The sequence below is a fragment of the Poecilia formosa genome, unplaced genomic scaffold (assembly GCF_000485575.1).
Source record: "Poecilia formosa unplaced genomic scaffold, Poecilia_formosa-5.1.2 Scaffold874, whole genome shotgun sequence".
Lineage (NCBI taxonomy): Eukaryota > Metazoa > Chordata > Actinopteri > Cyprinodontiformes > Poeciliidae > Poecilia > Poecilia formosa.
Window position 1 is genome coordinate 8,127 of NW_006800813.1, and position 10,313 is coordinate 18,439.

The 10,313-nt window shown below is 35.8% G+C and overlaps 1 protein-coding gene and 2 long non-coding RNA genes across 3 annotated transcripts in view; 2 read left to right on the forward strand and 1 right to left on the reverse strand.

Annotated features, from left to right (window-relative positions):
* LOC103131920 (interferon-induced protein 44-like) overlaps window positions 1-188 on the forward strand; it is a gene marked incomplete at its 5' end in the record, with an annotated part of 6,328 nt that extends 6,140 nt beyond the window's left edge. The window contains one exon of the mRNA XM_016667007.1: window positions 54-188. Coding sequence (XP_016522493.1) covers window positions 54-188 — 135 coding nt within the window. The remainder of the gene's footprint in view (window positions 1-53) is intronic.
* A 3,180-nt stretch (window positions 189-3,368) lies between these two features.
* LOC107834971 (uncharacterized) lies at window positions 3,369-4,314 on the forward strand. The gene is made up of 2 exons (XR_001660796.1): window positions 3,369-3,557; window positions 3,654-4,314. It is a non-coding gene; the product is annotated as an uncharacterized LOC107834971 (long non-coding RNA).
* A 140-nt stretch (window positions 4,315-4,454) lies between these two features.
* Window positions 4,455-6,905, reverse strand: LOC103131916 (uncharacterized). Its single transcript, XR_475461.2, has 2 exons — window positions 6,770-6,905; window positions 4,455-5,433 (listed from the first exon to the last, which is right to left on the reverse strand). It is a non-coding gene; the product is annotated as an uncharacterized LOC103131916 (long non-coding RNA).
* Between the last annotated feature and the right edge of the window lie 3,408 nt (window positions 6,906-10,313).

A 10,313-nucleotide genomic window follows, 5' to 3' on the forward strand; every position in this document is an offset into this window, starting at 1 on the left:
ATAAATATTAATGTTGTTTCCACATATCATCTCCGATGTCTGCTGGACTTCAGGTTGCACCGTGTCAGCTGTTTGGGATTCCCCTCCGTAATTTCCCCTCAGAAGGCATGGAGGAGAATCCTCGCTTTCTGATTGGCTACCTGTCACATTCAGGCTGCCTTAAGCTCCCAGTCAGGGAAAACCCCTGATTTAGATCAGAGCGGCCACGACGATCTGCCATAACACACCACACACTGCAGGATGATCGGTTACGAAATCACCAGTGAGAATCTTAGATCGGCCAACAATCTAAGATTGTTGTAAAGGGAAAATAGCGACAAAAAACCCGTGAAGGATGTGCTCATCTTCTCTATTTAAATTTAGTGATTACTGAAGGGCAATACAGTATACAGACTTCATAATCTGTACTCTTTTGGTTGAATGTAGTATTTATTTCCACTTTGGCTTTATGTTGTTTAGTTTTTATTCAAGTACGTTTTTTGTTAATGGAGACTGAGAATCCATTTTATTTTTGTTTTTGGTTGTTTTGTTTATTTAGTTTATCAGTTCCAGTGTGATGTGTTCTTTTGAAAATAAAGTGTATCTATCAGTAAATCACATGCATCATTAGCCATTTCCATTAGATCAGTGTCAAAAGGTCTTAAAACAATATTATCATTTATCGCAATAATTTTTTAGACAATCGCTCAGCAACATTTATCGCAACAGGCCTAACCACTACATAATTGTTGAGAAGAACATAACAGTTGAGTAAGAGGTTTTATGACCTTTGACCAGTTTCCTGCTTTTATCTCTCAGCCCTTTCTGATAAAATAAGCCTTTTGATGAAATAAAGAATAATTAAAGGGCCAATGTGCTTTTACAATTGTAACGTTGGTCAGTCTGGAATAGATTTGCTAAAACATAAATAGTTCTTTTAGTTGCACCCTTCACCAATATTCCGTTTTATCCATTTGTTTACTGGTCTTTTATAATTATAGAAGAGGCAACACATTTATGCTCATATTATTCATTTTGTTAAATGAACAAACTTGTTTGTTTATTCTTTTGTACTTTTTTATCTTTTTTTTTTTTTAAAACATCAGTCCTCCTGGGAAAACATAACATTGTTTTTAGACCTATGACTGAATTGTAATATATTTGGTTGATGTTGAATGCATTTACATCCTGCGTATCACTTTCCACTTTGAGAAAAGTCGGCACCAAAGTTTTCACAGCAGTTTCAGGTCAACGTTTCACACGTTTCTATTGTTGGCTCATTTGTCATAGAACATTTGGAAAGCGATCTATAAATGTGTATGATGGTCATAAAATACTGTTACAGTTTGAATCATGTTAAATAAAAAAAATTTAATTAAAAATCAGCTTCCCTTACATTTTGTTTTAGTCAATAATACGTAGAACATTAAAAACTGCATGACACTATTGGATTCTATGTTCTTTGGTTCTAAGGACTCTGCAACAGGTTTTCCAAACCAGTCATTTGTAAAACATTTAAACTACATGTAGTTCTGTTTCTACTAACCTTTTACTCTTTAGGTCAAAGAAATCTGAAAGGTTTTAGATTTTGAACTTAAACAGTTTGTGAAAGATGAGCTCACAGCAGTAAGTTGTGTAACTTTTTTTGTGCTAACTTTGGCATATTTAGTAAACAGGTTTTAAGTAAACTGTATATGTGCAAGAGTTTAATTATGTTTTTACTTTACACCAAATTCCCAATATTTTCAAACCAATTAGCCAGTTTTATACTCAAGGTTTTAATTAAATGAGTAATAAAGTGTCAGAATAATAGTAAATGGTTTAAACATTTAAATGTCATTTTGATATTCTTACGCAGGAGGGGTACTTACACGACGTAGCGACAGAAAACAAATATTAAAAGACAAAAACATATAAAAGCTATAGACTGCAATTTTAATTGAATGATTTGACATTATTTTTATTAAAAGATAACCACACAAGTAAATACAATCCACAAGTTCAAAAAAAAAAACCTGTTTAAGTTGCAGGATTTTCTCTTCATATTTTCTAATCCTCCCGACTGAAGCAAAGTCGATTCTTCAAAACCAATTTTTTCAGTAAAAGCCCAGACATTACCTGTTTGTTACATACCTTTTTATGTGGTTTGTTAAATATTATGCTTTCCCCCCCAAACAAACAAATATGTACATGCACACCTACACTACAGCAAACACAATCAAGAAAATAAAAAGGCCAAGCAGTTGAACACAATATGCAGCAAATACTTTCATCCTATTCATCTAGATGGCTGCTATTGTTACAATCCATTAATTTAGCATCAAGCTTTGTATTAGAGTTGAATCATTTCACTTCTTCACCTTTTCATACCTTAGAAATTCATTTCATACAGTGTTGGAAAACAGTGCTACTTACTGCTGTAAGGTTTGGTACTGACAATCTGTTGATTCATATCTCCAGTAGACTTTTCAAACTAACATTGACAATCTGCAATTTAAAGTAGTTTTCTACATAAACTCATAAAACCCTTTCAGATCATACTTTTGTTCAGCTATTGACAGATGTTTATTAGGCCTCATGATCAACTCAACAGTCCTGATCCAGAATGTTGATCTACTAATATTTACACCTCTGATTTACAGACATAGAGACGAGACAGAATGAAGTCCATTCCTTTCTGGGTGTGCCGGGATGTGAGACTGTGGGCGCCTTCTTCTATGGTTGGTTGACCAATTTACAGCTGGAACGCCACACTGAAGCCTCGTGGGCCTGTCGGGGTTTCCCATTGGGCTGCACCGGCTCTACATCTGGACACACGGTGAAACTGATTTGACGTAGATAGGTCTTGCTATGAAAAGACTGATCTGATTCAATTTCTGGACTAGATTATTCTGCTCTAATAGTAGAATATTTAGAACCATGTTTGTGATTTGGGAAACTTTTATCTGATTTGTGAGATATCAATAAAGTTTGATTTTACCACGTTTTTGCATCTGGGTTGCACTAGAACTGCTCCAGCTCCAAAACTACAACACCTAGACACACCCAACAAAATTAATAATCTCAGTAATTATTGTTTCAACAAGGTGTTGCGGCAGGCATGTGCAGAGGGGAGGGGGCAAACATTGTGGGTTCTGCATTTTAATGTTGTTCTGTGGCGGAGTTACAGCCCGCTGACACATTGATAGCCATATATTATTATGGCTATCAATGTGTCTTGATCTGAGCTCCTTGTGTGATCTATAGATTGTTGCCAAGAGGAATATTAGTGACACCATAATCAACAATGTAGATGAGCTGAAAGCATTCACTACATTTTGCTTCTTGAGCCACAGGCTGAAATAATGACATGAAAAATCTCACCCTGACTTAATAATGATAGATATGAGTTTGCCTTGAATTACTGACAATCATTTATTCTTCAGCTTTAATATAAATGCCACTCTTCCAATAACAGATCCATTTCTGTATCCATAGGTGTTCCTCAACTGGCTGTTCTCACAAACATTGACGAGGCGTGTATTGATACCAAGACAAGTTTAAGAAATGTCTGCAGGAGCAAATATTTAAAGAAAAAAGTAAGTTTCAGTTGGACTTTTAAGAAACTCAATCACTTTTAACAACTGACTCAAAAAGAAAACAAATGTGTTTTTTGTTTGTTTTATTTTATGTAGATTTCCAACTTGCATTCAAGCTTGGGGATTCAAATAAACTACATCCTTCCTGTGAAGAACTATAGTCACGAAATCCAGACATGTTCAGATGTTGATACTTTGATCCTGAGAGCTGTGAGACTGATGACTGATTTGGGACATGACTTCACGGACAAAGTGCTGAGATGATTTGGAGCCTGAGGAAATAACAAGCATGTATGATAAAGCCGCACATCTTCAAGGAATACAGGAAGAGACTGCTGATGCATTCAAGGTGTGCTAAGAGAAGATAGACTGTCTGAAGCTATTCAAGCCTGAAACAGCATCTCAGTGCTAAACATGAGCACCGACGTCCAGAAGACTGATATCAGCCTCCATATTTATTTTTAGGTAGTTTTTTCAAAGAAGTTACATGAATGATCATTTGTTCCTGACACACATTTCAGAGATGAATGGGTACTTTAGTAATAACCCAAATAACATATTAGAACAATAAATAGCATTGTTGTTGAGTGTGTATGTCTATTTATTAAATAATTTAGCAACTAAAAGAGTTTTTGAATCAAAAATGATGTCTGTTTTGTCAGCATATGGTTTTTGATTAAAATGTAATTAATTACAAACCCTATAATTAACTCGATTAAAAATTATGACAGTATATAAAAGCCATAGTAGATGGGGGGAGGAGAGGGAACGATAAATTTTTATATTAACCTCAGAATCTCTCTGGAAAAACAAGGAAATTTTAGAGCTTGAAATGTCAAACAAAATTAAACTTCTGGATACAATGATACAATTTTTGAAAAAAAGGAAAGAAATGTATTTCATTCTTTACACTTTTATTTACCAAGGAAACGGAAGACAATTCACCTTCATTCAAGATAGGCAAGAGCTCAGAATATACTGATATTTAAACACCTACAGCTACATGCATCACATAAAAGCAGCAACACAGCCACCAAAATAATGATAGTGGAAAACTAGACGATATTAGACAACTTATTAATACAATCCTGTTATTGATCAGTCAAAACATTTATAAGTGGATGTTTGTTATACGGCTTAAAAGCTGTTGCAATTCTGTCAATTTTAACTAATTTCTGTTTTTTTATACACAACTCGTATCTGAAGGCACTTTAAAAAAAAAACAAAACATCAACACAATCCAACGCACCCATATAAATCAGTGAGAAAAGCTTGTACAGTTTAAGACACAGTATTCAAATTTAGCTTTGTTTGCACATTTAAACCAGAAAAACTCATAAATGACTGAACAAATTACATGAACACAGATTAATAGAACATTTGTGATTTTTTGGATTTAGAAGGAAGTCTTGGTACCTGGAGAGGAACATGCTAACATGCTAACATGCTAACTCTAGGGTTTGAACCCCAAACCTTCTTGTTCCATACATGTTTACATTTATACAAACATGTACCCGGAGACATTAACACTGAACGATATTATTGTCTGATTTTTAATTGGTTCTGTTTGTTCATTTTTGTTTCACCCCCAAAAAGTACAACAGTGAAAATAGAATGACAGCAATAACAATCACTAATCCGAGAAGGATCACATATCTATGCTGAGAGTTAATTCTGCTTGGTTGTAAGTACTCTTGTATTTGATACACTGCATTTGTGTTCTGAGAACAGGTTAGTAACCCAGGAACACTTTCATGGAAGAGGACATGAACTTCTAAGTCGACGTTCCGATAAACTTCTGACCAGCTCCTCCCAGCGGTGGAGTAGTCTGGATCTCTGGTGTGATGCATCAGGACCAGGACGACTTTTTTATTGGCTGTACGGAGACAGAAAAAAATTATATACGACTACTTCAGTCTGCATAAACACACTCTGATGTTACAGTGCAAATATTTCACAGTACAAATGTCTAACAGATTGCTACCAGAGATACAAAGATTCAAAAATTCAACCTCAATTCAACTTTTTTTAATCAAAAGAAAATCTATTGAACAAGTCCAACAAGTTTGAAATCTGCACACACAATTTAGGCACATTTTAAGAATTCAATTGAACTTCATTCAACATATACCTAAATATGGTTTAGGCACATTTGACCTACAGTCTTCCAGTTGAATTTACTTTCATTTTCAAGTTATGCCACCTTAAATTGTTTTACAGTGATGTAAAACAACAGATTTCCTTTGACTTTCCTTTACAAACCTTGATAAAGTGTTCACAAAAACATGTCAGCTCTGTCTGCTAAATTGTACTTTAACCAGGGTAGGTAAGTATTTTATAGATACAATAAATTACAGAATTACAGTTTCTGAAGAGGACAGTGGTAATTCTTATTGTGCAGATTGTCAGAGCTTTGATGAACAGGACTTTGATACCAAATGTGGGAAATTGGAGGGCTGGAGTATTTCTGATTTCAGTGTCTGAGAAAGTCCGTAGAGTAATTTTCTATGGTTTGATCTGTAATCTTATAGATTCATTGCTATTCATTGATTTGATGTCACACTTGTATCTTTATTGTAGATATTGCTACAATCTGTTAGATGAACTTGGTAGAAAAGAAACATTTGTGATTTTTTTTCAAAATGCAAAACATTTTGTACATGAGGTTTGGACAATCACTCAGCTCAAATAAAACAAACCACCTCAGATTAGGTCACAATAAAGCTGCCTTATGAGAATGTTTTATGTGAATATTTTTTATTGAATAATAACTTAAGAAAGAAGGTAAATAGCTTCAATTAGTCAAAATTATTTAGGTTTATGTTATTATTGACCTTAACGTTGAGTCTCTGTCTCACTCCAACCTTAGATTCCTTTCCAGATGGAATGATGTCAGTGATTTTCTTCTTAAATTTCTTTAGATCAATTGAGCTACTGAGCTCTATTAGCTTATATGCATATGTGATTTCTTGATACAACAGGCCAGGCATGATGAGTAAAACTGAACTAAAAAGTAAAAAGAAATTTTGGTTAATTTGCGATTTTACATGTAAGGTACATAGTTTTTCCTTATGGGTTCAGGTTAGTTTGGCTTTTTCCCCTTTGCAAATTAAATCAGCATTTAAAATGAACTTTTTTGCATTAACTCAGGTTAGCTTTGTCTGATTTGTTTTTCAGCAAACAAAAAGTAAAAATGTTACCTGTTTACTTACATGGCATGTTTTGCATGGCTGCCTCCACATCTGAACCAACACGGGAGACGATGGGACAGAAAACAATGGTATACTGTCCATCCTGGTTTGTGCCCTCCAGCCTAACTCTCCTTCTCACTTGGTCAATCAGATCCACATCGGCACCATGNGATAAACTTCTGACCAGCTCCTCCCAGCGGTGGAGTAGTCTGGATCTCTGGTGTGATGCATCAGGACCAGGACGACTTTTTTATTGGCTGTACGGAGACAGAAAAAAATTATATACGACTACTTCAGTCTGCATAAACACACTCTGATGTTACAGTGCAAATATTTCACAGTACAAATGTCTAACAGATTGCTACCAGAAATACAAAGATTTTTTTTTAAAAAAACCCTCAAATATCTTTTTATCAAAAGAAAACACCAGGGGTGGGCAATCCTGGTCCTCGAGGGCCGGTGTCCTGCAACTCTTAGACGTCTCCCTGGTCCAACACACTTGAATCCAACAGCTGAATCACCTCCTCAGTGCAGTCGGGTTCTCCAGAGTCCTGCTAACGACCTCATTATTTGACTCAGGTGTGTTGAAGTTGAGATACATCTAAAAGTTGCAGGAGACCGGCCCTCGAGGCCTGGAGTTGCCCACCCCTGGTTTAGACCATTTTTGGTCATACTCTAAAATTATCTAAGCCGGTAACAAGTGCACGTTAATAACAGGGAAAGAGCTGCCGTGAACAGACGTGGTTTATGAGCTCGGACACCGGCGGGGCTGCTCCGATGTCTGAATCATGGACTGAAGCAGGTCATAACGTCTGGATGAAGGTAGTTAGAGCTTAGACGAATCTTTCTCGCTCCCAGCTTAAACAAAAGTTCTCTACATTCTTATTTGCGGTAAAACCCAGGAATTAGAGGCTTTTTGGACCCGTGAGATGGAGAGCTGGTCATATTATGTGTTATAACATAAGTCAGTCCGCTGGAGTTTGGGAGGAGTTAAGGGCGTGGCTGAGTACTGTGGATTAACAATTCCCAGGGTGCTTAGTGGTCTGTGTTTGTATCAACTTGTTACAACAAGTTTGCAATGGGTGAAGACAATATGTTCTCACTCTCTTTTCAACATAAATGTGACTGAACAAAATTCAGCGTAAAGTTAATGTAGTAAAATACATTATCAGATCAAATATTTTGATCATGCAAGTTGAACCAATTATTAAATTACATCAACTTAAAATGATTTATTTTTATTTTATCTTATAGATTTCAATTGCTAATAAAAGTGATTTAATGTCACACTTGTATCTTTATTTTAAGAATTGCTACAATCTGTTAGATTAACTTGGTAGAAAAGAAACATTTGTGATCTTTTTCAAAATGCAAAACAATTTCTACCACGAGGTTTGGACAATCACTCAGCTCAAATAAATATAACAAACCACCTCAGATTAGGTCACCCTAAAGCTGCCTTATGAGAATGTTTTATGTGGATATTTTCATTGAATAATAATATAAAAAAGAAGATAAGTATCTTCTATTGGTTGGTCTATTGGTTGGTTTATGCATTTATGTCAATATTTGACCTTAATGTTGAATCTCTGTCTCATTCCAACCTTAGATTCCTTTTCAGATGGAAGGACATCAGTTTCTCACCTATTGTTGAATTTCTTTAGATCGATTGATCTACTGAGCTCCATTAGCCTACATGCTTATGCAATTTCTTGGTGAGTAAAACTAAACTCCACTGTAAAGAAATTGTGGTAAATTTGTACCTTACAAGTAAGATACAAACTTTTTCCTTATGGGTTCAGGTTTGTTTGGCTTTTTTTTCCCTTTAATAAATTAAATCAGCATTTAAAATGAGCTTTTTTGCATTAACTCAGGTTAGCTTTGTCTGATTTGTTTTTCAGCAAACCAAAAGGAAAAATGTTACCTGATTACTTACATGGCATGTTTTGCATGGCTGCCTCCACATCTGAACCAACACGGGAGACGATAGGACAGAAAACAATGGTATACTGTCCATCCTGGTTTGTGCCCTCCAGCCTAACTCTCCTTCTCACTTGGTCAATCAGATCCACATCGGCACCATGAGTCACCCCGGTGGTGATTGTCTCAACTTTAACTGGTTCTGTTTGGCAGAAATATAAAGCAGAAAAAAAGATGAACAGACCAGAGCAAATCAGAGCAAGATCCTTATTTATATGACCTGAGATGATAACTCACTTGAAAGACAGGGCATCTTCAGGCTCCTTCAGAAACAAACACAAAGAGCAATATAAGTTATTTTTAAAACATAAGTTTTTCAATAAATTAAGAAATCCTCAAAAAATAAATTTACTTTACAAATTCTCTATTTTCATGGGGCCCAGGTAAAGTAAGTTTACTTGCCAAACAAGCAGACCATGGTCATAAATCAATTATGCTTACTTTTGGCATTGTGGGCAGGTCCCACATTCTGTTTTTTTTTTTTTCTCAGATCTTTCTTTCACTCAACTTTCCATCAATGTGCTTGGATAAGCAACCTTATCAATGCTTCTTTAACAATGAACTTTAGTGGCTTTGCTTCCATTTGGAGAGTGTGTCAACCAATTTCTCAGTTCATGAGTTTTCCCAATTAATAGGTCATAAAATATCATTTCTGTTTAAAATGCCTTTTATATTGGTTTCATGTAATATTCTAATTCTCTTATGGACAATTAGAATATTGTCTACAATAAACCATAATCAATACGGTTTGGATAAGCCATGATCATCAAAATTATCAGAAATATACATTTGAAATTGTTTGTGAGATATAGTTTCAGTTCTTGAAATTATTTATTTAAAGGTTTTATCGGCTCTTGTGGCCTTTGGAAGTGGTCAGACAGGAAAGTGGGTTGTGAGAGAGAAACAAGACAATGGGGGAGGGGTAATCACTGAGCCCGTGATGGTCGCGTCCACGAACAAGGCCTCCGTATCGGTCTCACGCGCTCAACCCCAGCGTCCCGAAATGATTTTCTAAATAATTTAAGTTTTTAAAGATTTCCTAATTTATTGAATTACGACTATAGGCACACAAATAGTTTTGTTTACTAAAAACATTTAGGTTATCGGACTTCACGAACTGTTTGTTTTAGCTACGGTCCAGGTAAGTGTCGGTACATGAACATCACAACATACGGAGGAGTGACAGCTTTCATGCAAGAGCTGTGAAAAACAACCGTCCACCTCCCATTCTTGTCTGCTCCGGAAGACAGACAGACGCACACACACACACGTAAACCCATTCACTGCGCCCTAAAGACTCCCAGAGACACTAACGCGACTAACGGGACTCTAAAAAACAGGTCACATATTTACGCTGTTGTCGTTCCTTTCCCCTGCTCTATAACCGCACAGTGTCTTGTTAAATATTTACACATGAAAGGAATGTCAGAAATATCAAACGAAATAGATGTCCCATTTATTCATTGAAGCTTTTTTCGTTATATTACCTAATGTTCACTAACAACATTCAAATAGTTAATAGATTCATACCTTTTGCCGTGCTGCTGGTTTTGCTGTGCTGCTACTGAGACTGACACCGAATGAG